The sequence below is a fragment of the Rhamphochromis longiceps genome, linkage group LG5 (assembly GCF_057381845.1).
Source record: "Rhamphochromis longiceps isolate RC_006_pf linkage group LG5, R_longiceps_female_GT1.1, whole genome shotgun sequence".
NCBI lineage: Eukaryota > Metazoa > Chordata > Actinopteri > Cichliformes > Cichlidae > Rhamphochromis > Rhamphochromis longiceps.
In genome coordinates this window covers 31,803,286-31,830,874 of record NC_140561.1, presented here as the reverse complement: position 1 = coordinate 31,830,874, position 27,589 = coordinate 31,803,286, and the positions used below count along the sequence as shown (strand labels likewise).

General features: G+C 39.3%; 2 protein-coding genes across 3 annotated transcripts; one reads left to right on the top strand and one right to left on the bottom strand.

Annotated features, from left to right (window-relative positions):
• Positions 1-1,530: 1,530 nt before the first annotated feature.
• On the top strand, positions 1,531-20,502 carry atrip (ATR interacting protein). 2 transcript variants are annotated; one of them, XM_085407224.1, is made up of 18 exons: positions 1,531-1,836; positions 2,209-2,549; positions 6,529-6,611; positions 6,993-7,163; positions 7,252-7,364; positions 8,321-8,445; positions 8,578-8,664; positions 9,456-9,561; positions 10,040-10,201; positions 11,569-11,836; positions 12,626-12,679; positions 12,805-12,971; positions 14,159-14,295; positions 14,587-14,678; positions 15,824-15,910; positions 15,994-16,072; positions 16,783-17,004; positions 19,588-20,502. In XM_085407224.1, the coding sequence occupies exons 2-18, from the start codon at positions 2,210-2,212 to the stop codon at positions 19,659-19,661; spliced, it is 2,367 nt and encodes a 788-aa protein (XP_085263350.1). In that variant the 5' UTR covers positions 1,531-1,836; position 2,209; the 3' UTR covers positions 19,662-20,502. The 2 variants fall into 2 exon arrangements, with proteins under 2 accessions (XP_085263350.1, XP_085263349.1); XM_085407223.1 differs by having other exon boundaries at positions 8,575-8,664.
• Positions 20,503-20,741: 239 nt separating this feature from the next.
• Positions 20,742-26,900, bottom strand: LOC146670349 (tribbles homolog 2-like). The gene is made up of 4 exons (XM_085407225.1): positions 26,376-26,900; positions 23,524-23,802; positions 23,036-23,328; positions 20,742-22,586 (listed from the first exon to the last, which is right to left on the bottom strand). The coding sequence occupies exons 2-4, from the start codon at positions 23,800-23,802 to the stop codon at positions 22,097-22,099; spliced, it is 1,062 nt and encodes a 353-aa protein (XP_085263351.1). The 5' UTR covers positions 26,376-26,900; the 3' UTR covers positions 20,742-22,096.
• Between the last annotated feature and the right edge of the window lie 689 nt (positions 26,901-27,589).

The following is a 27,589-nucleotide window of genomic DNA, read 5'->3' as shown; positions in this document are numbered from 1 at the left end:
AAACATGCACTGTTGGTCTCTCCTTATATGTTCTCTACCTCCCCTTTCATCAAAGTGCCCAATTTTACACGCACCTTCAGCTCTTTCTTTAAATGTCACCCACGTCTGAATGTCACAAAGCAAACAGTGAATCGCACGTGTGCAGTGCAGAACAGAAAACCTGACAGGCATGACAGTGAATAAGGTGGGTTTACCTTACTTAATGCTTAATTAAATGCATTGCATTGTCTCACTCTTGGAAGATGGTACTCATACCTTAGATGTGGTGGGTGCATTGCAAGGAATGTATATACACACCACCATAAGGTGAGCAGAACAAACACCTGGATTTTGAGAGGATCTTGTAAAAGAGGAAAGAAAACACACAGGGTTACTCTTCTGCTCTGCAGTCACATGTACATGTACTGTATGTGGGCTTCATTTCATCTGATTCACTCTGAGCTTTGACTGTTTGGTTGTTATGGTAACCAGCTTCCCTGCCAAATATATGTGTTTGTGTGTGAGAGAGTGTATTTATGTTGCTTTCTTAATTTACTCAATTGTCTTTTTAAAACGTGAAGAGAATAATCTGTGCAGATGAGACCTGCAGTGGTGCTGAATGCTGGTGTTACTGGCATCACTGTGCTAGTGCAGATGTTGGTGATGATTGCGCGTGTGCGCGCGCGCGCGCGCGTGTCATGGTGCTGCTGCTCATAAGGCTGAAGGGTGCATCTGGATGCCTGTCGTTGAGCTCTGCCATTTCTGTACTGAAGTACGGAGGCGGAAAAAGAAAGAGAGGCAGCGGTAGAGTGAGCATGTGTCAGTGTTAGACATACACGCACACACAGTAGAGCCTCAGCTGCGACACGCAAACCTGTCTGTGTCTAAAAATGGAAAGCACACTTGCTGTTGCTGAGAAGCCACAAGAAGCTTCTATATGAAGAGAGCGTACATGTAGGGATTCATAGGATGTGGATACAAAACTGGCAGCTGATGTCAGATTATACACGCCAACGTGGTGGGTGTTACAAGGGCACAGTTTAATGAATTAAATTTCATTTTCTTACTACACCCATGTTAATTTCCACTGGGGATGAAGAATATTGGTTTAATGTTATGTAGAGAAGGGTGAATAAGGCAGTGATATTGGACACAGGATAACGGATTTTTTTTAATCACTATGTGGTTGCCATGCAACCACCAGACACTTCAAGAAGTTACTACACGTAAGAAATAGCCCAAATAGTCTCTGCCCCTGCCCCAATTCAGACGCGCACGCACACACATACACACACACACACACACACACACACACACGTGGGCGAAGAAAAAACATTCTGGGCTATATAATAAAGGTATTTCCCTTATTTCCAAACAGTGTTCTAAGGAAAGCTTCAGTCATGAGTTCACCCTTAACAAGATCAGTAACTATTATGCGTAGCTACTCCTTTAAGGATACCAATTTGCGCGTTTAGTATAGTTTGTCTCAAACGGGTACCTGTAAAAGACCCAGTTTAGGAATTCGGTGTCAATGATTGGCCGAACAGCGAAAGCAGTACTATGATTGGTCACGTTATCAGGCACACCGGAGCGGGATGAACGACACACTTCTGTCTTGTCAACTTTAGTTTGGTGTTGTTGTACCATATTATACAGCATTTCACAGTTTAATTCATGGGCGCCGTGTAAAGGAGTTCTATTTAAGACACTCTCTATGTCTTTTTAATCAATAAATCCAAATATTGTTTTGACTGAATGAGGTTTTGTAGCTTAGCAGGCTAACTTCCCATTGGAAATCACGACTAGTTTTTGCTAGCTTAGCTGGCAGCAGCGACAGCCAGAGAAGCCAGAGGCAAGGTAACGCAATAAAGTCAGAAGAAACTTGTATGTGTTCATGCATGTAGTTAAGCTAAAATAAGAAACATGCGTTTTGGGTTTTTTTTTTTCTTTTTGCTTCAGTCACATTAGCCTGAGTTTTTTTTCAATTCCTGAACGTGACTTTGCTTAATAAGTTATTAGCTGATGCTGTACCTAAGTTATTTCAGGGCTAGTCTTGAAGCGATTAAACGAATCAGTTTTAATCGCAAAGTACGGGTTTAATTAAAATAGTTATCTTCAGTTATACTAGTTATTCCTAAGAGACCCACACAGTCGCCTATTCTTAGTGTTTGTGAATATGCATGCATGAGAATTACTCACAAATGCTAATGATATGTTCCCCCCATGCAGCATGAACTGTCCCCCAACAAAGCGTCTCCGTGGCCTGAACAAGGATGTAGTGACAGCAGTGGCTTTTGATGACCCTTTTGGAGATGATGAAGAATTCACCCAGGAAGTCTTAGATGAAATCGATGATATCGCCTCGCAAGCCATCACGTCGGCTTCGGAAGGTGTAGAGCCAGGGACAGGATCCAAAACGACTCAGCCAGCCCGCGGGTCATCCTGGCCATCCTCCTTTGGGCAGAACAAACCTGTGAACAAAACCACATCTAATCATAGCAGAGAAAATGCATTTTCTTTAAACAGTAGCCACAGAGAGAATGCGGGGATACCAAGTAGAGAACCATTGGGTGAGTATTTATTTTGTATTTTTTTAATCTACACTATTATTAACATTATTTATGTAAAAATATGCCCTTAATTAAACACCAGAGCATTATGTGTGTAAATTAAAGGAAGACAGGTGGAAAGGTGAAGGTGGGTGATTTTAAATAACTCGTGTCAGTCATTCAAAACAATGAAGGTGCACAAGAGAGGTGAAGTAGAGAGTGCAGGAAAGGTGGAGTGAGCGGACATGAGTTTCAGATGTGATTTGTAACAGAAGGAACAGAACGGGAGTGAAATAGAAGGTTTACAAGATGGCAGGGTTTGGAAACCGATAAATAGACAGGAGATGCTAGAGGTGTCAGTGGAAGATGTTGAGGTTTTCATTGGGAGTGACAAAAATAGACAAGGTTGGAAATGAGTAAATCAGAGGTGCAGCTCAGGTGGAGTTGTTTGGAGACAAAGTTAGAGAGGCAAGGTTAACAAGGTTTGGATGTGTGCAGAGGAGGAAGTGTGGATATATTGGACAAAGGATGTTGAAGATGGGTCTTCCAGGCAGGGGAAATGAGAGAGACCACAGAGAAGTTTTGTGGATATAGTGAAGGAGGATGGGCAGAGGGCTGGTGTAAAAGAGGAGGATGCTAAAGATGGTTTGAGATGGAAGCAAGTTATCTGTTAGGGTAAACTCTAAAGGAAGCAGCAAAGAGGAGAAGAAGAATTATTAAACATTTAAATATGCTGTGGAATGTTAATTCCACCGGAAATTACAGTGGGGCAAAAAAGTATTTAGTCAGCCACCGATTGTGCAAGTTCCCCCACTTAAAATGATGACAGAGGTCAGTAATTTGCACCAGAGGTACACTTCAACTGTGAGAGACAGAATGTGAAAAAAAAAATCCATGAATTCACATGGTAGGATTTGTAAAGAATTTATTCGTAAATCAGGGAGGAAAATAAGTATTTGGTCACCTCAAACAAGGAAAATCTCTGGCTCTCACAGACCTGTAACGTCTTCTGTAAGAAGCTTTTCTGTCCCCCACTCGTTACCTGTATGAATGGCACCTGTTTGAACTCATCATCTGTATAAAAGACACCTGTCCACAGCCTCAAACAGTCAGACTCCAAACTCCGCCATGGCCAAGACCAAAGAGCTTTCGAAGGACACCAGGAAAAGTATTGTAGACCTGCACCAGACTGGGAAGAGTGAATCTACAATAGGCAAGCAGCTTGGTGTGAAAAAATCAACTGTGGGAGCAATCATCAGAAAATGGAAGACATACAAGACCACTGATAATCTCCCTCGATCTGGGGCTCCACGCAAGATCTCATCCCGTGGGGTCAAAATGATCATGAGAACGGTGAGCAAAGATCCCAGAACCACACGGGGGGACCTGGTGAATGACCTGCAGAGAGCTGGGACCAAAGTAACAAAGGTCACCATCAGTAACACACTACAACGGCAGGGAATCAAATCCCGCAGTGCCAGACGTGTTCCGCTGCTGAAGCCAGTGCATGTCCAGGCCCGTCTGAAGTTTGCCAGAGAGCACATGGATGATACAGCAGAGGATTGGGAGAATGTCATGTGGTCAGATGAAACCAAAGTAGAACTTTTTGGTATAAACTCAACTCGTCGTGTTTGGAGGAAGAAGAATACTGAGTTGCATCCCAAGAACACCATACCTACTGTGAAGCATGGGGGTGGAAACATCATGCTATGGGGCTGTTTTTCTGCCAAGGGGACAGGACGACTGATCCGTGTTAAGGACAGAATGAATGGGGCCATGTATCGTGAGATTTTGAGCCAAAACCTCCTTCCATCAGTGAGAACTTTGAAGATGAAACGAGGCTGGGTCTTCCAACATGACAATGATCCAAAACACACCGCCCGGGCAACAAAGGAGTGGCTCTGTAAGAAGGATTTGAAAGTCCTGGAGTGGCCTAGCCAGTCTCCAGACCTCAACCCCATAGAAAATCTGTGGCGGGAGTTGAAAGTCCGTGTTGCTCGGCGACAGCCCCAAAACATCACTGCTCTCGAGAAGATCTGCATGGAGGAATGGGCCAAAATACCAGCTACTGTGTGTGCAAACCTGGTAAAGACCTATAGTAAACGTTTGACCTCTGTTATTGCCAACAAAGGTTATGTTACAAAGTATTGAGTTGTATTTTTGTTATTGACCAAATACTTATTTTCCACCCTGATTTACGAATAAATTCTTTACAAATCCTACCATGTGGATTCATGGATTTTTTTTTTCCACATTCTGTCTCTCACAGTTGAAGTGTACCTCTGGTGCAAATTACTGACCTCTGTCATCATTTTAAGTGGGGGAACTTGCACAATCGGTGGCTGACTAAATACTTTTTTGCCCCACTGTACATTCCAGTATGCTTAATTCCTTTTCATCGTGTGCATTAATCATTGAATAGATTGATTTCTGTCTTTCTAGTCTACCATTGAAAATTGCAAGCAAGAAAAACTATTTATGTAGCTCTCTGAAAAAAAAAAGTAGCACTTTCATTGTAGAAGCAAAATGAGCTGCATAAAAAAGTCCATATTACAGTTTTGCAGCCACAAAACTATATGGAAAATGTAATTTGATACAATTTTGGTTAGTTCATAGATGGGCTTGAGCAGGTGAATAAATAAAATCTTTACAAATTGCACTCAACAACAAGGCAATAAAAAAAGCATTAGATGAAAAAAATAATAAGTTAAGCAAAACAAGTAGAAATAATAAATATAAATCATGGTAGCCTTGGAAATATGATAAAACTCCCAAAGTAAAAGTAGAGCAATAAGCAAAATGAAATTAATTGATAAGTACCTGGATTTCTGAAAGGCACTGCTAAACACATACTGATAATGGTGGCACACCATTATTAGGATTTTGTAGGTTATTGCAGTAGCATAAAGGTTATGTCTTCAGTAGTAGTAGTAGAAGACACCTGGAAAATAACCCAAGTGGTGGAGCTGGTTCATAGTTCATGAAGATGAAGATTTGCAGGATCTTTAAGAGCAAGCATTCAGATTTTAAAATCTGTTCTAAAATTACGTGGAAACCAGTGTAATAACCGTCCTACATGTGTTAAATGTCATATTTCATTCTTTTATCTAAAACTCAGGGAGCTGCCTTTGGGAATAGCTGAAGCAAATTCAATTATTTTTTGATATTCATGCAAGCAGCACATTAAAGTACCTTTTCAGTGTCTTCCTTCTAAAAAAAAACAAACCCTAACCTGTTGTAGTATTTCTTGAAATATCATAAAAACTAATTTAATATACGAGATGGAGACTGAATAAATCACTGTCAGTGTTCAAAAAAGAATTATGCTTATGTCTACACAGTTCCTGTGAGGGTAGTATTCTTTTTAACAACAGTTATTTAACACAATAAACCACATGCAATTTTATCTTCCCAGTCCAGAATTGAAAAGGTGTGAATTCCATCTCATCTGTTCCTGTTATTTTTTCTTTATCACGTTAAGAAAAGTGTTTTGGACCTTCATCTGGGACAGAATCTGCTCCTCTATGTAACCAAAAGCCAGTGGGCATTTGAAACGTGGGCACAGTTTATGGTGTTTTGTCCTTTCAGAGACAGGATTCACAAGTACAGTCGTGTGTATAGATAGACAAGATGATATAACAATAGATGACAAAATGTGATGTTTGTGAAGGAGTCAGGAGAACCATCAAAAACAGATGAATGGCTAAAAGTTGTAAATAAAACATTTGATATGGACCTGCTAATTAATCCAATCAAGAGCTCAAATTGAGTAAAATCATCGATCTTTGCTTGTAAACAGGAGGATAAGAAAACAAAATATCTTCTCATGTGTTTCCTTACATTTTGAAAAAGACCTTTGAAAAAATTAGTGTGTAGCTAATCGTTTGTATTTGAAAAGTTTTTGTAAAGTCCTTTAACATGCAAATGCAAAAATCATTATCAAAGTATTAATACAGTCGATTTTTGTACTGAACACATTGATAAAGCTGTTGCTGTTCAGGTAACAGGCAGCAGCAGTTTGGGTCAGACAGAGAGGACTCCTACGGTCTCCTGGAGGCTCAGCATGCAGAGCTGAAGAGGAAGGTGAGGCTCTTTTAAAATGGAGACTGTCCAAAAGTACAACATCCAAAAGGTCCTGATTTCTTTTTTAAGAAAGTGGAGGCTGCAAATTTTCCTTCCTTCATTTTTTTCCTCTCACATAGCTTTAATATTTTGTGAAAATTATTATAGTATTTTAACTTTATAATGTCTATACTCCTTAACAAACCTGAGACTCTATGCCATTTCTAGTTTCTCTCCATAACATGGAAGTATACAATAAAGCCTTGGTTCAAATTTGGATATCTGTACTAGAACGTTAGATGTATGTATCTATTTTCATCAGTAGCAAATGTCTTACAAAGCAGGATTTCTGCATTTTTTTGTTTATTTAGATAAGTTATTGTGTTTTGTGTATGTTATTAGCTGAAGGAGGTGGAAGAGGAGATTGTGTTGAAGAGCGGGGAGATCCGGGTCTTGAGGGACTCTCTAAAAGCAGCTCAACAGGAGAAGGAGGCTCAGAGACAGAATCAGACCCTACTGGACACTCAGAGACAGAAAGAGTATAGTGAAAGGGAAAAGGAGCTTAACAGGAAGGTGAGGCACTAAAAACACATAAGCATAGAGCATATGGTGGTTATGATCCTTTGGAATAATGTGACACTGGCATGTTTTCTGTGCACAGGTTCAGTCTCTGCAGTCTGAACTGCAGTTTAAAGAAGCAGAGATCAATGAGATGAAGACCAAACTGCACACTTCAGACAAAAACAAAACAGCCTCTCCGCTGCCTAGGAACAGGTCAGCCATCCTCAACATTATCAGCAGAGCTGATAATCAAATACTTTGTTACTTAGGGGTTTAGATTGTCTTAACATTTTTAATCTTTTACTGTTTTATTTTTGTAAACATTTTGCAAAATTCTGTTTATTGCTGTCAGCTTTCTGCTTTTACTATTTTACTTTAAAGGGAGAGTTTAACATGAATAAATATGCCTTAGAATAATCCTTTACTTGTCCCACAAGGGGAAATCTAGTTGTAACAGCAGCAGAATAAAAGCACATATACAAACAGGACAGAACAGAACAGAAACACACACACACACACACACACACACACACACATAGTGTGTATGTAATGTGCAAGTTGTAACAGTAGTAGTTATGTTGATTAGTGCAAATTACAGCGCTGATGTAAACATCTATGTTTGTTGGGAGCAGTTTTGGTTGTACAGTCTGACAGCTGCAGGGAGAAAGGACCTGCAGAAACACTCCTTCACGCATCTAGGATTCAGCAGTCTGTCACTGAAGGAGCTCTACAGTTCAGCAACATTTACATGCATGGGGTGGGAGACTCTGTCCATCAGAGATGTTATTTTGGCCAGAGTCGTTCTGTCTCCCACCACCTGCACTGGGTCCAGGGTGCTTCCTAGAACAGATTTAAGCCTTGCTGAACCAGGAATGTCATCCTCAGCTTTTAACTCATAGGGATTACTTATACATACTCAGACTTCATTGTTTACAACTTTGACTACAAAAAACGGGAAGCTGCCGTTGTAAGAATGTATACTATATATGACAGGAAAACTGGAAAACGTGATAGATAATAGCTTTGAATGTTTTAATGCCACATTTTATCATGTAGAGTCCAGATAACTGAGTCAATTCCACTCTTCAGTCAAGTTCTAATACAGCCAGAAGAGTTAGAGGTCACAATTATTACTGGGTTGTTGTTGTTTTTTTTCTTTCTCCCCACAGTCCTAAAATCCTGAATCATGGAAGCAGCAGCTCATCCTCTCCAATAGGAAATGGTTTCATCACCAAGGAGATGTTTGGAGCCCAGGTATCATCCAGAGTGACACCAGTGAAGGCACGGAGAGATGGTGGGTTGTATGACAACGCTGATGTCATGAAAAATATAGGGGCAGTAGTAGGAGCAATATATTTACAAAGACAAAAATTATCTGCTCGTGGTTAAACTCTGCCTGTCTATATCTATGTATATGTTGCAGCAGAGAGAGGAGCATCCAGCAGCAAATCTAGTGATGTGTCTCGACCAGACCCCTTCCTGTCTGTCAGACCGTCTCATCTGCAGCACAGAGGTCAGTCCCCCCGCAGTGTGCCTTCAAAGGGTTCCTGAAAGATTTCATATTTTAAAGCTACCAGGAAATTTTAGGATTTTTAGAGATTTTACTGAACAGCTGAAAGAAATATTAAACCTTCCTGACCTTACACAGTTGAGTTGTTTGTAGCTAGTTCTGTTTCCCACACACAGTCTGTCAGAAAATAGCCTGTACACCCTTATGCTACAGTCAGGCTACACAATGTCTGCCTGATTGTGATCCAGCTCATGTATGTATCAGAATTTGAAATAGGTTACATGTAGGTTGTTTTATTTCATAAAGCATGACATAATACACAAAAGTGACTCTGCATCTGGGACCTCATTACCATGCGATTTTTCTTGTACTGTGGAAGGTATAAATTTCTGTACCCTCCTAACGGTTCCTTCATTTCTGTGAGGTTCACCATCATCTATGCAGCATTCTGCCAGCTATTTGTTTTCTGATGCTCACTTGATGTAGGGTCATCAGAATATACACGGAATGGGTCAGAAACAGTAACAGCTTCAATAAATGTTCCACCACATATGCAGACTGTTATCAGCTGCCGTCAACTATCAGAATCTGTAAAGGAACCGATGTAAACGTTTATTGGTATATGTTCAGTTATATTTTCTTTTATCTATATTGCGCCAAATCACAACAAGGGTTGCCTCAAGGTGCTTTACCTTACAATAATACAAAGATAAGAGAAAACCCCAACAATCACATGAGTGAGTATTAATCTGATTAAAATCTGTGTCTGTTATTCTGTGTCATCCTCCAACCAGGTGGCATCCTGCTGGGGCTATTGCTGCAGCAGCCTCTTTCTCCCAGTAGCCTCGGGCTCTCTCATTTGCTGAGTATGAGTCTGACTGACATTCACCTGACATCCAGGTAAACACCTTGCACTTTAATCTTGACAGCCTGAGCAGTAACATGTAGTGTAATATGTATAAAGCAGTGCTGTAATAGTTACTGGCAAAGTAGAAAGAAAGGTTTAACATTTGTGATGATAGAATAAATTTTATGTAATAACAGCTTAAATGAAGTATATCAATAAATTAATTTATCCAACTTTAGGAACAAACATATTGTGGGTTTCTTTTGTTGTTGATGTTGTTGTTTGTTGAAACTGACTTCAACAAGCTACCAGACTTCAAATTTGGATAATCAGTCATCACATGCTGTTGCCAAGTCCTCAAAAACAGAACTTTTTCATACAATATACAAAACTTTATAGCATTGACTTTACCCTAATAGTGTTTCAAAAACAGCCGTAGCATTGATTGTATCACTAGTCATACTTCTCAAACCTAAATGAAGTTGTAAGACTAACTGATGTGCTGATGTTGTGTGTTGTTTATGTGTTCAGTCGGCCGTCAGCAGGTTTTCTGCTCAACTCTGATGCTGCAGCTGGTGTCAGTGGAGCTGGAGCTCCCAGAGCTGCTCTTAATCCTGTCCAGAGTCTGGCTGTAACTGGACTCAACATGCTGAGTCAGAGCCAACCGGCATCTGCAGCCAGCAGCAAAAACAGGTAGGATGACTGACCCTGATGCCGTTCAGTTGAAACAATAAAAAGTCTCTCTTTGCAAAGTGCAGAAGAACAGCATACACTTTCTGATCTATAGACAGCAGAGTCCTCTTGTGGATAAACAGTGTAAAAGCAGATTAAGTGGTCTAATGTAATATGCTGAAAATTCTCCCCATATCGTACATGAATTCTGTCCTTGGCTCTGAAGGATCTCTGTATATAGATTACTTTGATATTTTTTTGAGCACATCAAAAGAGTGTTTCATTTGTTTTAAATCAAATTTGATAGGTTTTTTTCAAGATATGTGGTGAAATACCTGATACTTTTATTCATTATTGCTTTAAAATATTTTATGGAATCTATATAAAATGCAGAATCAGTAAATGGCAGCTTCCAAAGTCAGTGAGTTGAGGCATATCACTTCTGCAGTGTAATTGTCCATTTACATTGCTAACCTTTTAACTTCTCGGTGTAAAAATACATTTTTATTAACTACTAACAATTTTTTAAAAGCAATAAAAGCTACATAGAGTTGTAGGCCAGCTAAATATTTAGCATTTTAGTCCTGGTGGTTATGTTAACTTATTTTGTCATTGGTGAGAAACTTTGTGGGCATTGCTACAAGGGCCATATATTTATATGGAGTGTTATGTTGTTTTTATAATTGGTTTTAAAGCACCAGTATAATAATAAAAAAAAAATCATTTTCACAGAAGTGGAGTTTGCATGTTTTCCCCGTGTTTGCGTGGTTTCTCCCTGGGTACTCCGGCTTCCTGCCACAGTCCGAAGACTTGCACTTAGTGTGGTTGGGTTAATTGGTGATTCTAAATTGCCCATAGGTGTAAATGTGAGTGTGAATGGTTGTCTGTCTCTATGTGTTAGCCCTGCGATAGACAGGTGATCTGATCAGGGTGTACCCCACCACTCGCCCTGTGACAGCTGGGATAGACTCCAGCCCCCCTCATAAAGATAAGTGGAAGAGGATGGCTGGAATAAATTTTCCTAACTTTCCAGTCTGAAACAGATGACTGGAAAGAAAATTTTATCATTAAACCTGATTAATTTCTGGCTTTGTTCTTCCTGCATGTACTCTCCTCTTTAACACAGAATTATGGAGACAAACTCTTTAAAAACAACGGCAGCTAAAGGAGTGAAAACAGCATGACAGCTACTGCCTTGCTGATAGACATATCAGTCATTAGATGGCTATTGAGAAAGGCGAATACAGGGCAGATTCATTTTTTAAGGATGAATGGTTTAAGTCAGAACGAGAAAAATATCTTCATGGAAAATAACCCACTGGTTGTAGGTTAAACGATTTGGATAGAAAAATCTAAAAAAATAAAATAAAAATTGTGTATGTAAATAGGTCGTGTCCTGGAGGTGTCCTCCTCCTCTCTCTGTTGGACCTTCACCTGTCTCAGCTATGCCAGTCTCTGGACTCGCTCCGCTCCTCCTCCGCTAGCAGCAGTGGTTTAGACTCTTCAGCTGCCAATACACTTCCAGCAGGCCGCACTGCTGCAGCTTCTGCTGGGCTGCGAAGACTGGAGGAGGCTCGTTTATGTGGGTTTAAAGTGGAGGACATTGGCCTAGCTGCTCTGAAGCTCCTTTGTCTCCTGCTTGTCCACAGTGATGAGGTGATGACACAAGAACAACAGTATAGTAACAATGTGTAATGGTGGCTCAAATATACAAATTGCAAACTGCATGGTGAATGTCGGGAGTTCCATATTGTTTTTCACAATAGTAGCGTTGCATGGTTCAGATTTCTAAATACTCTTTATTAGTCTAAAACAGCCTTGGCTTCATTGGATATTTTTTTGGTTGAAAAATTAATCTGAGTTTAGCACTCACTAATTAACAGCTTATTAATTAGTTACCATTAGGTACCCTGCCTTTTGCCCTTTGGCAATGGCATGGATAATTAGTGATCTTGTTATTGGCCTTATTGACATCATACTCAAATCAGTTCAGTTTTATTTATATAGCGCCAAATCGCAACAACAGTTGCCTCGAGGCACTTTATATTGTAAGGTAAATACCCTACAATAATATAAAGAAAACATCTGTATTATTTTACATGAATCCAACAATATGAGAAAAAAAGAGTAGAAAAAAGCTCCAGAACCTGAGTATTTAGAGCTGTCTGAAGCCTGAACTTTGGGGTCACAGGGGTTACATCTACATACGCTGACATTTTAATTTGAAACTTTGTCCTTGTTTAATATGAGCATGAACTAGATGCATTATTGTGACATTATGTGCATAACAGAACAATACCAGAAAAATAATAAAGTTTCAGACGACTGCTGCAATATTTTTCAGACTTTAAAAAAAACATAGCACACCTTTATCAGTAAAGTGTTATCCAAATGAATTGTAATGCTGTTCAGTTGTGCAGTAATGACATTTTACGTGGTCCTCAGGTGGTGGAGGCTGTGTTGTCAAAGGAGAGTCAGAGCAGAGCCATCGACCGTAAGGTACTGAGGGAATTACTATTCACTTTGTTGTGCTATATTAAACATTATTAACTTTCCCTCATTGTCTTGACCAGAACAGAGAATAAGATTTATATGATGTAATTTCATCTTCGCTCTTGTTTTAGGCGGATGGAGTGGACCTCTGCTCTCAGAACACTTTGTTACAGTCACTGCTGCGGTTGTGTGATCCGTGGCCCGGTGGAAGCAGCCCACAGATTGAGGCGATTTCCCTCAATGCCATGAAGACTCTGTGTGTCTTAATTGAGAGAACGCCAGACAAACATGTTGACAGGTACACAAAATTTTTAATTGAAATCTGATGGTTAAGAGATCTTATTCTGTGGCAACACATTTGTTTAGTATAGTTTAGCAATATGGAAACCAAAAGACTTTGTGAATAAGAATGTAAGCAATTCATTAAATAATATAATATTAAAAAGTAATGTGGAAGTGAAACTTCGCCTGTTACTTACTTGGTATAGACATGCGCAGATCCCATGATGGTTGCTTTTGTCTTTTAGAGGACTTCTTCATGATTTTGAAGAAAACATAAAGAGAAAAAGAAACAAAGAAAAAACTATGTTTATGTTTCTCAAGTTTGTCAGTACTGCAAAGAAGAGAGAAAGTGACCAGAAACTCCATTTTAATGCTTGATAATGCTTGATAATGCTTCTATATATTGTGCAAAGTCTGCAGGATTATACATACACATGAATATGATACAGCTGCAGTTGCGTGGAATACTGCTGCAGGCAGAGGAGTGATGAGTGATAGGGTTGTTTGAATTTCCACTAGCTCACAGTACTTGCGTAACATCTTAGTGTAAACTACCTGCGGTGATTCATGGTCAATGCGGTCATCTTACTAAAAGTAGAAATGTGATGAAATGTAAATATAAACTTCATTACCATCAGTTGTAGACGTTTCTGGAAAATGGTGAAACTCATCCCACAGTTATTCTGCACAGGGGCCAGCTTTTAAACTGGAAAACTCCAGATGGTGTCAGGAATTTCATTTTCCTTTTATCATTTCATACCAAGTCTGAAATCACAACAACTCATTCAAGACCTGGATGAAGGTGCTGGAAAGTAATGATGATAATTATTCAGCATAAATCATTAAATGCATTTCTTAACAACATGACTCCTGACAGTTTCAACAATGTGAATTTTACTGGTAATATCAGTTTTTCATTGTGATATTAACTTCAAAAATCCTGTCTGTGAAACATCCAAACCAACAGGGGTCCAAGAGTCCAAAATTATAGTTTAATCAAAAAGAGATTCAGAGCTGCAATTTCTAGTTTGTGTTTGTTTTCTATAGTTTATTCATTTTATATGAAAGATGCTTATGATGAATTTCTTCATTTTTAGATGTGCGTAACCATGTTCAAGATTTTTATATAGGCCTCAATATGTGTAAACCTAGAAATGTATGAATCTCTGTTAGTCATGTGTGCATCATTCCTCCCTCTCACAGGTTAGAGTGTGTGATGCCGGTGGTGTGTACGTGTGTGTCAGTGGACAGCCGGTTCCAGACAGTTTCACAGTGTGTGTCCATCCTCACATCGATGTCTGACCATGAAGCACTGGCGAAGAAGCTATGCTCTCAGCATGGTGAGGCTGCCCCCTCTGCAGCACTTTACCTTGTCTGAAGTTTAATATCATTTATATGCTCGACCAAAGTCCTACAAGAAGCAAGTCTCAGAACTATTTATTTATATCTAATTGAATCCTTCCATAGATTTCAGTGCCATGTTTCCACCTCTTATGTTTCTGATGATGACATTTATTGTGTGCTGTTATGCTTTTATGTATCTTTATTTCAGCTCAAAAAATCACAAAGTTATTGAAGTTTCTGTGTGAAGCAGAATAAATCAATTGCAGTTTTTATTCTTTTTCTTTTAGATCCCTGTGTTTTCTTGAAGTTTTTTCAGTTCATCAGGACAAGACCAGACAACCACACAGCGCACACAAACTGGATTCAGCTAGACCTTCAGGTAGTGCACACACACTGTAAAGGTGTACTGACTTGTACAGTATTCTGTTTAATGTGTGTCAGCTGCATCTGAAGCCAGGATTTGTGTGTGCTCTGAATATCCAAACTGGGAAGAAGAAAAATCCTTTTTGTGTTAGTCTGGGTTCCTCTATCTCCCTCCAACAACTCTGTGGCTTTGTAGTCTAAACTCTCTGAATCAGATATATATATATATATATATATATATATATATATATATATATATATATATATATATATATATATATATATATATATATATATATATATATATATATATATATATATTTAAACTATAAGTGGTAGCCATGCTTTGATCCACATGTTTAGACAGGATCTTGTCTAAGAATGCTAATGTTATGAAAAGTTACACAAGTAGTTGTGTTAAGGATCTTAACCTTCACATATTTTCTTTACTTTTTTATAACAGTCCTAGAAAATGTAACAAATGTGAGTCTCCTGTTCAGAGAAATGTGGAAAATATTTTAGATATTCAGTTGCTTCCTTCAGCTAAGAACAAACTGTAAGATGTCTGTAGTTGTTGGCAGCTGAAATGATGATCAGGCCAGATGAAGTTAGAATGGGAGGATGAGAATATACAGGCCACGCGAAGCCCTGAAGTTTAAAATACACCCTGAGTCATACTTCTTAATCTTAAAAAAGGCCATCAAAATGTATATGAAAAAATATCGGTCACTAATTATTTCATGGTTTATTTGAAATTTAGTGTTTAAACCCTAAGGATGCATTTATTTAAAAAAAAAACCAAAAAAAAAAAAAAACCAAAAAAAAAAAAACCACCAATGTGCTCATCCTCTTTGTTCTCTATGACTGTTTATCCTCTTTGCATCGTGTTTCTTTCTTTTGCACTTTACATTTGCACAATACATTTCTCCCAAAGTGCTTTGTTGATTTTATTAATGTTTGATTTAATTAATATTACTAATTATCAATTGCATTGATTTAAACAATCTTTTCCCTCTTCTAGTTGTTAACTTTAAGCAATGCATTTAATACACTGCTTAATCGTTCTGGGAATGCTGTTATTGTGAACACATGAACTGCTTTTATTTGAGAATTTACGATATGTCTGCGTTAATAATCAGTGGGGTTTTTTGTGTGTGTCAGGTGGTTCGTTTGTTGAGCAGACTGATGACTCAGAGATCAGAGAGCTGGGCTACCAACCAGCGGAGCAGCTGTCAGTGTTATACTGAGGTAACTGTGTGAAACAATGTTGTGTCCCTGTGAAGAGTGACGAGTGTTGCATCTTTATGCATTTGTGTTTGATTCCTTCACAGCTGGTTCAGACAGCAGTGATTGTTTTCCATCGTCAGTGGTTAGATCTGCGTGGTTCTCAGGAGCAAACAGACCCAACAGGTTGGTCATATTTCAGGTTGAAAGCATGAAATGTCAGTAACACAATGGTCTGAAAGATTACTATAGTTAAAAACTATTATAAAATAATTAACTTAATAATTAACTAAATTAATTAACAGAAGTAAACTAGACCTTGGAAATTTTTAAAACTAAGGATAGCAGGTTTGGAACTTGGAAAAATAAATAAAATAAAAATATAACGGAATTATCCTTAGTTTTTGATAAAATGTTGTTACAACTTGGCTGATGAGCCATTGATGGATGAAGTTCTGGATGTCTATAACAATCTGAGTCAACTTGCTTTGGAAAGGTTTTTATCGTAATACTTGCATTTATTTTGAAATCTTGCCTCTGATCTACTTACCATAATAATAAAAAAGACTAAAACAAACACTGAAACTAATAAAAAACTAAAACTAAACATTTCAAACAATAAAAATAAAACTGAAATAAGAAAATACACTCTTTAAATGAACTGTCATTTAATGGTCGGGCATTGTACAGCTACAAGCATTTCACCCCCATGTCATACGGTGTATGGTTGTGTGTGTGTGACAAATAAAATTTGAATTTGAATTTAAAACTAAACTGAATCTAGTGAAAATCAAAATGACAATAACAATACAAACCCAATAATAAATACAAAACTATAATAATTCTGACAGTCTGTCTCTAAAAACACGGTTTCTTTGCATTGCATCTGGTTCCAGGGTTTGCCTCACCTCTGCAGCCATGCTGTAGCTCCTCTTTGCCATGGTGGCACAACTCAGCGGCATCTCTGCTCAGAGAGTGTGTGCTGCTGTTGCATTGGTTGCTTCTGCATCATGGCAGCTTCTCCGAGAGCTGCAGGCCGCTGCTGCACATGTACGACCAGGTGATCCCTGCTGTACGAGACACGCTGAGGAAGATCCCGGATCTGACCGAGAGCGAGGGTATGGACGCACAGAAACATGCACGCTGAATCTAAGCCTTGAATTAATCTTTTAAACTATTTAGGAAGATTTAATGTGATGTTTAAGTTCCACTATAACTGTTTACACCTGAATACACCAACTCAAACATAGCTGAATTTTGTATGAAGAGCTTTGGCTTTCCTTTCTCTTAACCGCTAAGAGCATGATGAGTTTTTCCTCACACACCCCCTCCTGGATATGACTAATTACCACCTCGAATCTTACATGTATCACGCAGATAATTTTAGCTGTTAGATAACAACATGTCTGTCTTCAGTTGTGTGATGAGGCATCTCTGGTAGTACGTGTTGTCAAACCATTTTTATACTAGAATTCCACCTGATGATCTGTGATTATGCTGGTATTAAACTTGAGGTTTGGGGTGCTTCTGGATTTCACCTGGTAGAGCATGTGCTCCATAAATTTAACTCTAAAATCCTTAGTGCAGCACTCCTATATTCAACTGCCCCCGCACTATTCACTGCATGTCATTCCGCCTCTCTCTCCCACCTTCCGTTATTCCTGTATTATATCAGAAAAGCCAGAAATAAAACTTAAGGAAAGAAACAGCACCTTCTGTCCAGCAACATTTTCCACCTCCCATTGCTGCAGCTGCTGGGTGCTCACAGGTCACATCATATATTTATAACCTCCCGTAAGTTGTGGGTCTTCCCTGGGGTCTCCTCAAAGCTAAACGTGCCCAGATAACATCCAAAGGCAGTTTCTGGGGGGGCATCCTGATGAGATCTCCGAACCTAAACAGCTTTTTATTTGTTCATCAGTATTTAAATCTAGCTGTATGTACCAGGATCACTGGATATTTAAATGTAACTTTAGTATTGCTGTAGTGCAAAACGAAAAGAAAGAAAAGAAAACAAATACTCATCAGCCCAACATGACAGGATGGCTTTCTGTTTTTTTTTTCTCCATATTTAATGCATGATGCAGCTTTATAGGTCTGCTTCTCTTTGAGTGATCTAAACTAATTCTCTTTGTTGTCTGTCTTCCACGTCAGAGCTACTTAGTGTGCATTGCTCATAATAAAACATAATCATGTCTGAATGTCATTGATATTATCAATTTGACCATTTTAGTATGACTGCTAGCTACATCATCCAGTATTTACACCTTACTAGAGATGGACCGATCCAATATTACGTATCGGTCCGATACTGATGTAGATTACTGGATCGGATATCGGAGAGAAATAAAAAATGTAATCCGATCCATTAAATATCAAAAAAAGCACCTCACAAAACTTGCGACACGGCGTAACTCTCCTCATAACAGTAGCGCAGTGTGCTCACGTGATAGAGCGGCTGTGTGTATTTGTAGCCTCACTACCAAACCAGCATTTCATCTCCGAGGAAGTTATCCCAGAGAGAAGTAAAGCAAGTGTGTAAGTTCATCTCTGAATGTTTGTAAAGCATTCCAGCGTTAAGCTTAACAACCGATATATGGAGCGACTGCCTCTTCTCTCCGTCTCCTGCTGCTACTTCAATCATGAAACTGATCAGTGATCAGCTGATCGGCTTTTCTGTCGCGAGTCCGTCTCTCTTGCTTGTTTATCTCCCACTTTGCACCAGAAAGAGGAAACCAGCGGCTGAATAACAGCAGCACGTTTAAGCTTGATAATCTGTTGTTAGAATTTATTTAATATTACTTTCTAGACCAGGATCCTTTTCTACGCAGCTGATGGCTGGTAACTGTGCAGGGGTGGATTTAGCAAAGTTTAGCCAGGGGGGCCGATAGGGCATGAACAGGGAGAAGGGGGCACAAAGACATACTTTTCTTTCTTATTCTCATTTAAAATGTCTAGCTTTTATTAAATTATTATCTGAATCTTACACCCAAAGTTTTAATCTGATGTAAAATGAATAGAAGTCCATTACTGTATATAGTAACTATTAAGTCTAATATACCCTAGTAAGCTATAGTACTTTTTCCTTTGGGAAGATACCATCTATGCAGTCTGCAATTCTGTTGAAGAAAGATGTTGAATCTATTTAATTATTCTTGAAAAATAATTGATTTCTGGGCATTTTTTTCCACACTGCATCAAATTAAAGTTGATTACGTCGATTAAGCATCATGAGGTGGGGGGTGGTTCCCTTTTTTTTTTTTTTTTTTTTTTTTTTTTTGCTGGGAGTTTTAGAGCCCTATTAGTTAGGTTGCTTACTCTTTAAAATACTAGAATAGGGAGGATGGAGTAGGTTTAAGTTTATTAGATTGATGGGTTTTGCTGAACTATGAAATATTTTGGGTGCAGTGCATTTTTTGCATACAGGTATAACAGGAATAGCTTTAGTGGATTTTTTTTGGGTTTTTTAACTTGAGTATGAACTTATACAAAAAGCAGCAAGATATTAAAAAAACAGTTTTATTGATTAAAAAACACCCTATATCGGATTCATATCGGTATCGGCCGATATCCAAATTTATGATATTGGTGTCGGACATAAAAAAGTGGTATCGTGCCATCTCTACACCTTACCCGATTGCTCTTGTGTTCTCATACGTTAAAACTGTCACATTTTTTTTGCCATCTTTCACATCTTGTAGAGTTGGCATTGGACGAGATCTGCCGCTCAGAGGGGGATGAAGCTGATGACATGGACACTGACGCCGGCTCCTAAATGGCTGCTCCCACTGACCTCTTGATTTAGTGACGCATGCGGGACAGTTTACTGACTGCTGATGCAATGTGTTTTAGACTGGAACAAGGACAGAGCAGCCTGTGGTTCTTATCAGACTTCTAAGTGAAGTGAAGGTTTCACAGAAATGGAATAGAGGTGAGTCAGAGGTCTGACTGAAGTAATGAACACAGAGTGTTTACTCTGCTTTCAGGTGGGATTTCATAATAAAACATGAAGGTGAGGGGGGGAAAATCTCCTGTCAGTATTTATGTTTACTTGTAATCTTTCTTTTCTTTCTCTTCTCCTACTTTCTTTGTTAAAGTCAAGGCTACTCTTTTATTTCTCTGTGCTTTCAACTAATATGTAGCTGGGTATCACCCCACAACTATCAAATATCAGTACAACTACTGATATTTTAAAAAAAAAAGGGTGGAATTTCTTAACTGCTGTATAATTTATAATACTATGAAACAGTTCCAGTTATACTCAGACTACTCTTACTGCAACTCTCCAGTTCTTTATTACTGGATGATTAGCAGATGATACTCTGCACCACTTTTGGAAATTTCATCAGTTTTTCCCAAAACCCTCTCTGAATATGGAGCTACCCTAAACTTTGCACTTGCACAGACAGGTCAACAGTCTCTCTTTCTAGCACCTCTAAGGGTCATTCACTTGTTTGCAGTTATATACAAACATGTATTATTTTTATTATTATGTTTAAAAATTAAGGGTGTAAAATTGCAAGCCAATGATACCAAAATGCTGGTACAGGTACACTTCAGACTTGAAAAAATGTTGTCTTAAGATAATACGGGGATTGTGTGTGTACATGTAAAAGAGACCATATGCAGGCTCAGAACACGTCAAGTTTATTTAATTAAAATTCAACAAAAAAAAACTTTGACACCAAAACATTTTTCAAAACCTTTATTTTTTTTCTCGTCATCTGTAAGTTGGACCAGAATCATACAGCATACCAGGAAGCAGCTTATTGTCTGAGTTGAGGTTTGTTTCTAATTATTATCATCCTCAATAGACACACAAGACCAGTAAGTGATGATTAATCGTATTCCATTATCTCAAGATCATCACTTCATTATTTTCTTAATGAGTCAACAAATGTTGCTTCTCCTTTATCCTGTTATTCCCAAATTAAATTGCTCAGTGACATTGTGAGAGAATAAGATGTGTCCCAGAATAAACAGTTGTTATTCATTCACAAATAAATGTCAAACATGAGAAAACAGTTTATAAGTTTGTATCAAAATATAAATAATTTGTGGAGATTATTATGAGATACAGGATTTTTTTTATAAGTCCACAAAAAACAATTATATTAAATTACCCAATGAAATTTTGATTTTAAGGTCTGCTAAGATCTGAAAAATATTTTATCAACCATGGCTGCTCTCTGCTTGTGTAAAAATGGATGAGAACACTGATAGCTGAAGCTGTATTCCTTTTCAATGCCATTTTTTATATTAAAAACAATTACCGTATAATCTGGTTCCTAATGTTTTTCAGAAAGATGTGTTTGATCTTTCTCACAATCACAGAAGGAAATCAGCATTGTAAACACTGAAACAAAAAAGCTATGTCCCATTTTAAGCTCCACCTCCTTTTGAGTCCACAGTTTTAAATATAAAGGTGCGTTCAGGGCAATTCTCAACACACTCAAGTACATTTTTTTGCCCTTAAAGGGGACCTATTATGCCTTATTGTTATATATAAAAATATAATGCTAAACCTTTAACATTTTAAATAACAAGGTCAACATATGTATACATAACCTTCCTTTAAACACTATTTTAGCAATTTATTGCAGTACTTGGCTCTATGTGATGTCAGTGAGGTATGCCTAATATACAGCTTTGATAGCACTGAGCACAGAAGCCACACCCATCTGCTGTTCAAACCTTCAGTTTATGAGGGGCAGTCTAGTAGATGACAGTTGCTTAATCATATTGCTCAAGTACATGTTAGTTGGGCAGATTGGGATGTAGGATATTCTCCACTGCACTTGTTGAGGATGTGCACCTGAACACACCATTAGTTCTCATTTGTGTCTGTTACTGCTGGAACAAGTGACTGCTGGGAGTCCACTGTAAGGAAAATTTGAGAAAGAAAACCACCTTTGGAGGCCCTGCCACCTAAAAGAGGCGGGGCTTGAACTGAGACACAGGTAGAGAAAGAAGGCACATAAGGGTCAAGTAATCCAGGATTAGACTGTCTCTGTAGTGCGGCTGTGCTTTTAATGTGTCTATATCTGTGAAGACCTCTTTGGAGTTTTGAGTGTGAGGACGGAGCCACACATCCCGAAGACGCTGTTTTTATAGTCCAGATTAGGTTTTACACCTGAAGTGTGAATCAGGTTTAGGCTGCAGGGATTCAGTATAGCAGTTCAGGTCCTCACAAGGAAATAGAGATGTCTTTTAATTTGTCTCAGTCCATATTGGCACCACTTGGTCATTGTCCTCTTGTTTATTCTGTAGTGTTGTGTGGGAGCTGTGATGTATCTTGTGCATGTTGCTGTGTGGCATGCGAGGTTTGGTAAGCCACGGGTGCATCGGCAGCTCAGATGCCGTCAGTCTCTCAGTGGGAGATTTCCTTAGCATGCAGCCAATCAGACACTTGGCCTCTGGCGACATCCAATCGGGCAGGCTAAATGCTCCACGGCGTATCTTAGCAAACAGCGCAGCAGGCTGCGTGTCCTGAAAAGGGTATCGGCCAATCAGCATTGTGTACAGAGACACGCCCAGGCTCCAGATGTCTGCGGCACGGCCTGAGTACGACCCATTCCCATTGGTCAGGAGCTCAGGGCCAACGTAGGCAGGACAGCCATGTCTGTCTGTTAGAGAGTCATCGTCGTTGTTACCATGCAGGATCACGCAGTCATCGAGTCCGAGTAGTGCCAGACGAGTCCTGGGAAAAGAAAAAGAAAACACTAGTCAGACAGAAGTTTATCAGCAGCAGTATTTGTAGTATTTGTACAGTCTTGGCTAAGTAGCCAAGACTGTAAGATACAGTAAAAGTACTAATAGAGGTACTTTTTTTTCCCCCCATATGCCTCCTTCATGCTAGTAAGATCAATCTAGCGATATTTATACTTGTCCATTTGTTGGGAGTAGTATGCATTCTTTTAGACTCCCTCAAAATGGACCTTTGTGACTACAAATGTAAGCGTGAATGGACTGTATCCATTTATGATATGCCTCGTGAATGTATTTTGTAACCACAAGAGTCTCCCCCTGCAGGCCATTAAAGTTAATATTTCACAGCACTTCCACCTGGGCCCTACATCTGTCTTTTACAGTCCCAGGTATTACTGCTGTAATAGTGCTATTACCAAAGCACCAGTCTCGGAGTCTCACCTGTATTTGTCGATGAAGACGAATTTGCGGAGCTTCAGGTCTCTCAGAACGACTCCGTGGTCATGACAGTGCATGACAGCATTCAGCATCTGGGCGAACAAAAGCCCCGCCTCCTCCTCGTTCAGGCGTTTCCTGTTGCGCACATACGCATGCATGTCACCGTGGTGACCAGGCAGGAAGACATACACCTTGTTTTGGCCAATTACAACGTCCTGCAGAGCGCAGATGTTTTCATGTTTACCAATCCGGTCATAGGCCGCCAACCGCTCCTGGTATCCGCGCAGTGGGAGCACCTGTGGGGAAAAAAAGGAGTGACTGTCATGGGTAACGTAGTATGATGTACAATACAGTCACTACTTTCACAAGTGTTTTACAGTAATCTCTTCCTAATATTATCATTAACACTACTTCTGTAGTATCGACAGTACAGTTTTTAACATGTATTCAATTCTTATTAAAAGTAACAGTGACGTTTTTCTGAGTGTTACCTGACAGGTGTACTGCTGCTGTGTGTGCACATGCACAGCCCTGTAGGTCTCTTCCCTCTCACACCGTTCAAAGAGGAAATATGACCCAACTCTTGATGAAGACTGGCTCGAGTTGGATGTGGGGGCGGGGCTTGTGGGTCTCAGGCAGGGTGATATCCCAGTAGAGGTAGGGGGTGGAGCCAGACGGGCTCGTTTACATTTCAGTGAATCGACTTGAGGCTCGTCCAGAAGCCTCTTAAGACACAGCTGAGATCTGGTTGTAGACACGCTGGCGCTCATCTGTGATTGGGGACATCATCAGGTTAATGTACACTTCCATGTAATATGCTGCAGCAAGTACAGTCCCAAACTATCTCAATTAAACACAGCCAATATTTCAATGAATAAAGCCACCATATCTAGAAGTAATACCTGTGAGCCAAAAGGCCAGGATTCAGAGTGCTCCAAACCCTCACTTTCAGACACTTTTTCCCCAATCTGACCTCTGGGTGGCCTCATCTCCACTAATTCAATCACTGAACTTGTCCTCTTTACTTTGCTTTTCTTGTTGGTTACTTCTGGAGCATTTTAAACGTGATTTTCTGAGATTCTGGTAATTTATTAGTATCTTACTTAGCACTAATAACAGGCGTGTGTATCTGTGCATTGCACCTTTATAAATGCATTTTGTCATTATATGGTCAGTATGATAAAAGGGTGAAGAGTCTCAATTTATGCAGCATTAAAAAGCTCTTAAAAATTGCAGAAATCCTTAATCCTAAACAGTTACTATGAAGAGGAGCGCACTATTGTTAATGATTAAGTAATGTTTCATTCAGTGTTTGGTAATTTGGCTGTTTAATTTTAGAGGCCGTGACCGCACTGCAGCGCCCTCTGCAGGTGACACTCTGACTTGGCCCCTTCTGTCCGCTGAACACTTGTCAGTAACACTTTCACATACAGTAAGAGAAGTTATATTTGTATCATATCTCTCCGTGTTCTGCGTCTCCGCTGCTCACATGTTACACAGTCGGTGTGTCTATAGGCTTCATGATGCAACTTCCTGTAAGCTGATGGGTGCTTCAGCTTTCAGATAGTTGCATCAGAGCACAACAGTTTATAGTTTAAACAGGCTTTAAATACAGTCAACAATTACACACACACACACACACATGCAAGAGAGAGAGAGTGTGTGTGTGTGTGTGAGTGAGTGAGACTTATGTAAAGTTTTTTTAGAGCCTGTGGTCGCTGTGGTAACGCTATGTTGCCTGCTGTGGGGCAATGCTGCTTTCACTCTGCTGAAACACCCTGAGTCACAGCAGCAACGTCATCCACCCCCAAATACACAAACACTGAATCTAAGATGAATGATTTCTCCATGACGTTCTGTTCAGCTCATAATCAGAAATCCGGTTCTTAAAAATAATCTAAAAGAAAACGTTCGTGGGGTGTGTAACAGTGTGTGCTGAAATGTAGTGGCACTCAGCATTTTGTTAATGATGCCCGTTTCTTTTGTTTATTCTTCATATTCAAAAACAAGTGAACATTTGCTGGAATAGTTTAGATAGCTCAGCAAAATTACAACAGTTATTAAATAGACTAACAGAATAAACTTTTGACTTTTCAAACTGAGAGGGGCTAGAGCTCATGGGAAACGGGAGTTTACACAACTGTTAACATTTATTTATTTATTTTTAATCTTAATTACAATCCAACTTTATCATCTAAAAAGGTAAAGCAGATCTGTGACAAGGCTGAGTTTAAGTAAATGCAGTTATCAAAAATCCCACTGGTATTTGTTACAAGGTTTCTTCATTCTGTAGTTTAATCTCGGCTTTTTGTGTGTATTCCTGTTTCTGAGTTTGCTTAAGTCTTTAACGTAGCCTCACTTGTGATTTTTACTTTTATCTCCATATGAATGATAAGTCAGAACCGCTGTTTTGACCGTCCACAAATGTACTTTAAAGGTAAAAGGAGATGAAGCAGTTTTCACCACCGAACCTTTTGAACCGCACGGGAACAGTGTGGCACTGTAGTGTTTTGTTTTGTTTTTTAACTTGGTCAGAAACTCAGATATGCAGCAGATATACTCAACAGTCACTCCAATAAAATACCAATTTCTTTTGGCATTTTTGCTTAAATAACTTAAATGAAAATCTGATTTGTAGAATTTACTTTTACTTTTTACAGAGCTTTTCAGCTATTCTCTTCTTCCTGTTTTCATAATTTATTTGATGCCGTATTTTGCTGTTGAGTCTACTGTGTCATTCTGGGAGGTTTTTAATGCATCTGTCTGTTTATGATTAGTGTTCACACTGCACACTCAGACTGCTACAATCCAGTCAGTTTGTAACATGCATTTAAACGTAAATCATTCAAGGTCCTAAATTGTCATAAAACTTACAGCTTCAGTTTTCATCAGCTCAGATCTGCAGGCCTGAAAATAAGGGTGAAGCTGTCTAAAAGTTCAGTTTCAGGTTTTACTACCGGAAACGAGAGCGCAAAACCCAAATGATGATGAGCACGTCATACCTGGAAACAAAGCGAAACTCCAGCTCGATTTTCCCAAGCAACTACTTTAAAGTTTAGGAATGATCTTTGCTGTTCTTATTGTTCATATTTGATAGGACAGCGCTTTTTCTCTGCCTCATACACCTGCATTATCGTTTTATAAACTGACAATGCACGAAGCTTAGTGAAATACACGTGAATATGACGTAATACTTCAAGTGCACTTCACAGATAATACTTTTGCATTTTATAAGTAACAGTTTGAATGTTATTTACATGTGTCTGTACAGGCGCATTCGTTTATGGTTTGGTTAGTTTTGTTAAGTAGCCAGGTTGGGGTTTTTTTGGGGGTTTTTTTTTACCTTGAGGCAGACTGGTCCGGACTGCAGGTCAACAGGAAGCCAGTAGATTTAGTAGAAATCCAGTAGAGTCGGCGTTTAGGTGCTGGCTTCTGTCTGTCTTTGCAGCAGAAATCGGTGTAGACATAAAAACAACTGGGACCAGCAACTGGGAGAACTGGTGGTGACGTCTTTGTTTGCTTCTTATTGTCTAGGTTGCGCAACCTGTCGTCAGTCAGCTGGCGGTTTCTGAGCGACTTCTTTGGTTTCAATGAAAAAGCAGCAGAAAGAAAGCAAATCGGCAAAACTTATGTGTGAAAAAGAAATAGAGAAGAGAAAGTTTTGAGTCCTTCTCTGTGTGAATATCCGGAGATAAAGTGAACAAAGCGAGTCCTCGGGTCCTCCTGTCTGTCCGTTTATCCGTCTATCGGCGGGTCTCATTAAAACGACCCCGGTCCGGATAAGATCCCCTCCGGTCTCCACGGATCCTGCTGCAGTTCAGAACTTTCAGCCGGACTGCTGAGCGGACTCAGAGTGACTTCGGCTCTGTTTGGTTTCGATATTTCTTCCCCCGGTGTCGTCATCTAGCGGGGGCGGGGTTTCGATGTTGCAATCCTGTATCGAGCAGTCGTCAGAAAATAGACGGTTGGCATGGCAGAGCGGTGACTGATTAAAGGAAAGACCTCGACAAAGTTTGACCCATTAGAGCAGCTAAATGAGATCCCAACAAACTAGAGGTGGGGAAATGTTTTTGAGTAGTACAATATGGAAGGCGCAGAGTGAAATTTGGGTATACGTAACTTTAATAAACCGGTTTGAAATGGATCATATGAAGAACAAATAGTTTATTTTATTTATAATAAATGTGCACTCGTGCATTCAGTTCTTCTGTTGCATGAAATGTTTAATCTGCTTCATATCAGCAGCTGGTAAGCATTTTGGGGTTCAGTGATGCCTCTTTATGAACCACACATTCCTGTGAGGCTCACATGACTTCACTAAAGTAAGTCAACATGTGGGGCACCGTCTCCATATGAGATTATATGGAGCAGGACAAACGCAGTGAGATAATCTAAACCATAGGTGTCAAACTTTGGCCCGCGGAGCCATACCAAATTACTATTAGAGCTGGCCTACTGGTATTATACAGCTAATATATATATTGTTTAGTATTAAGTTTTGCTTGTTCCATATTCAGTTTTTCAGCAAAACGTGTTTGAGTCCATAAGAAAAGATTC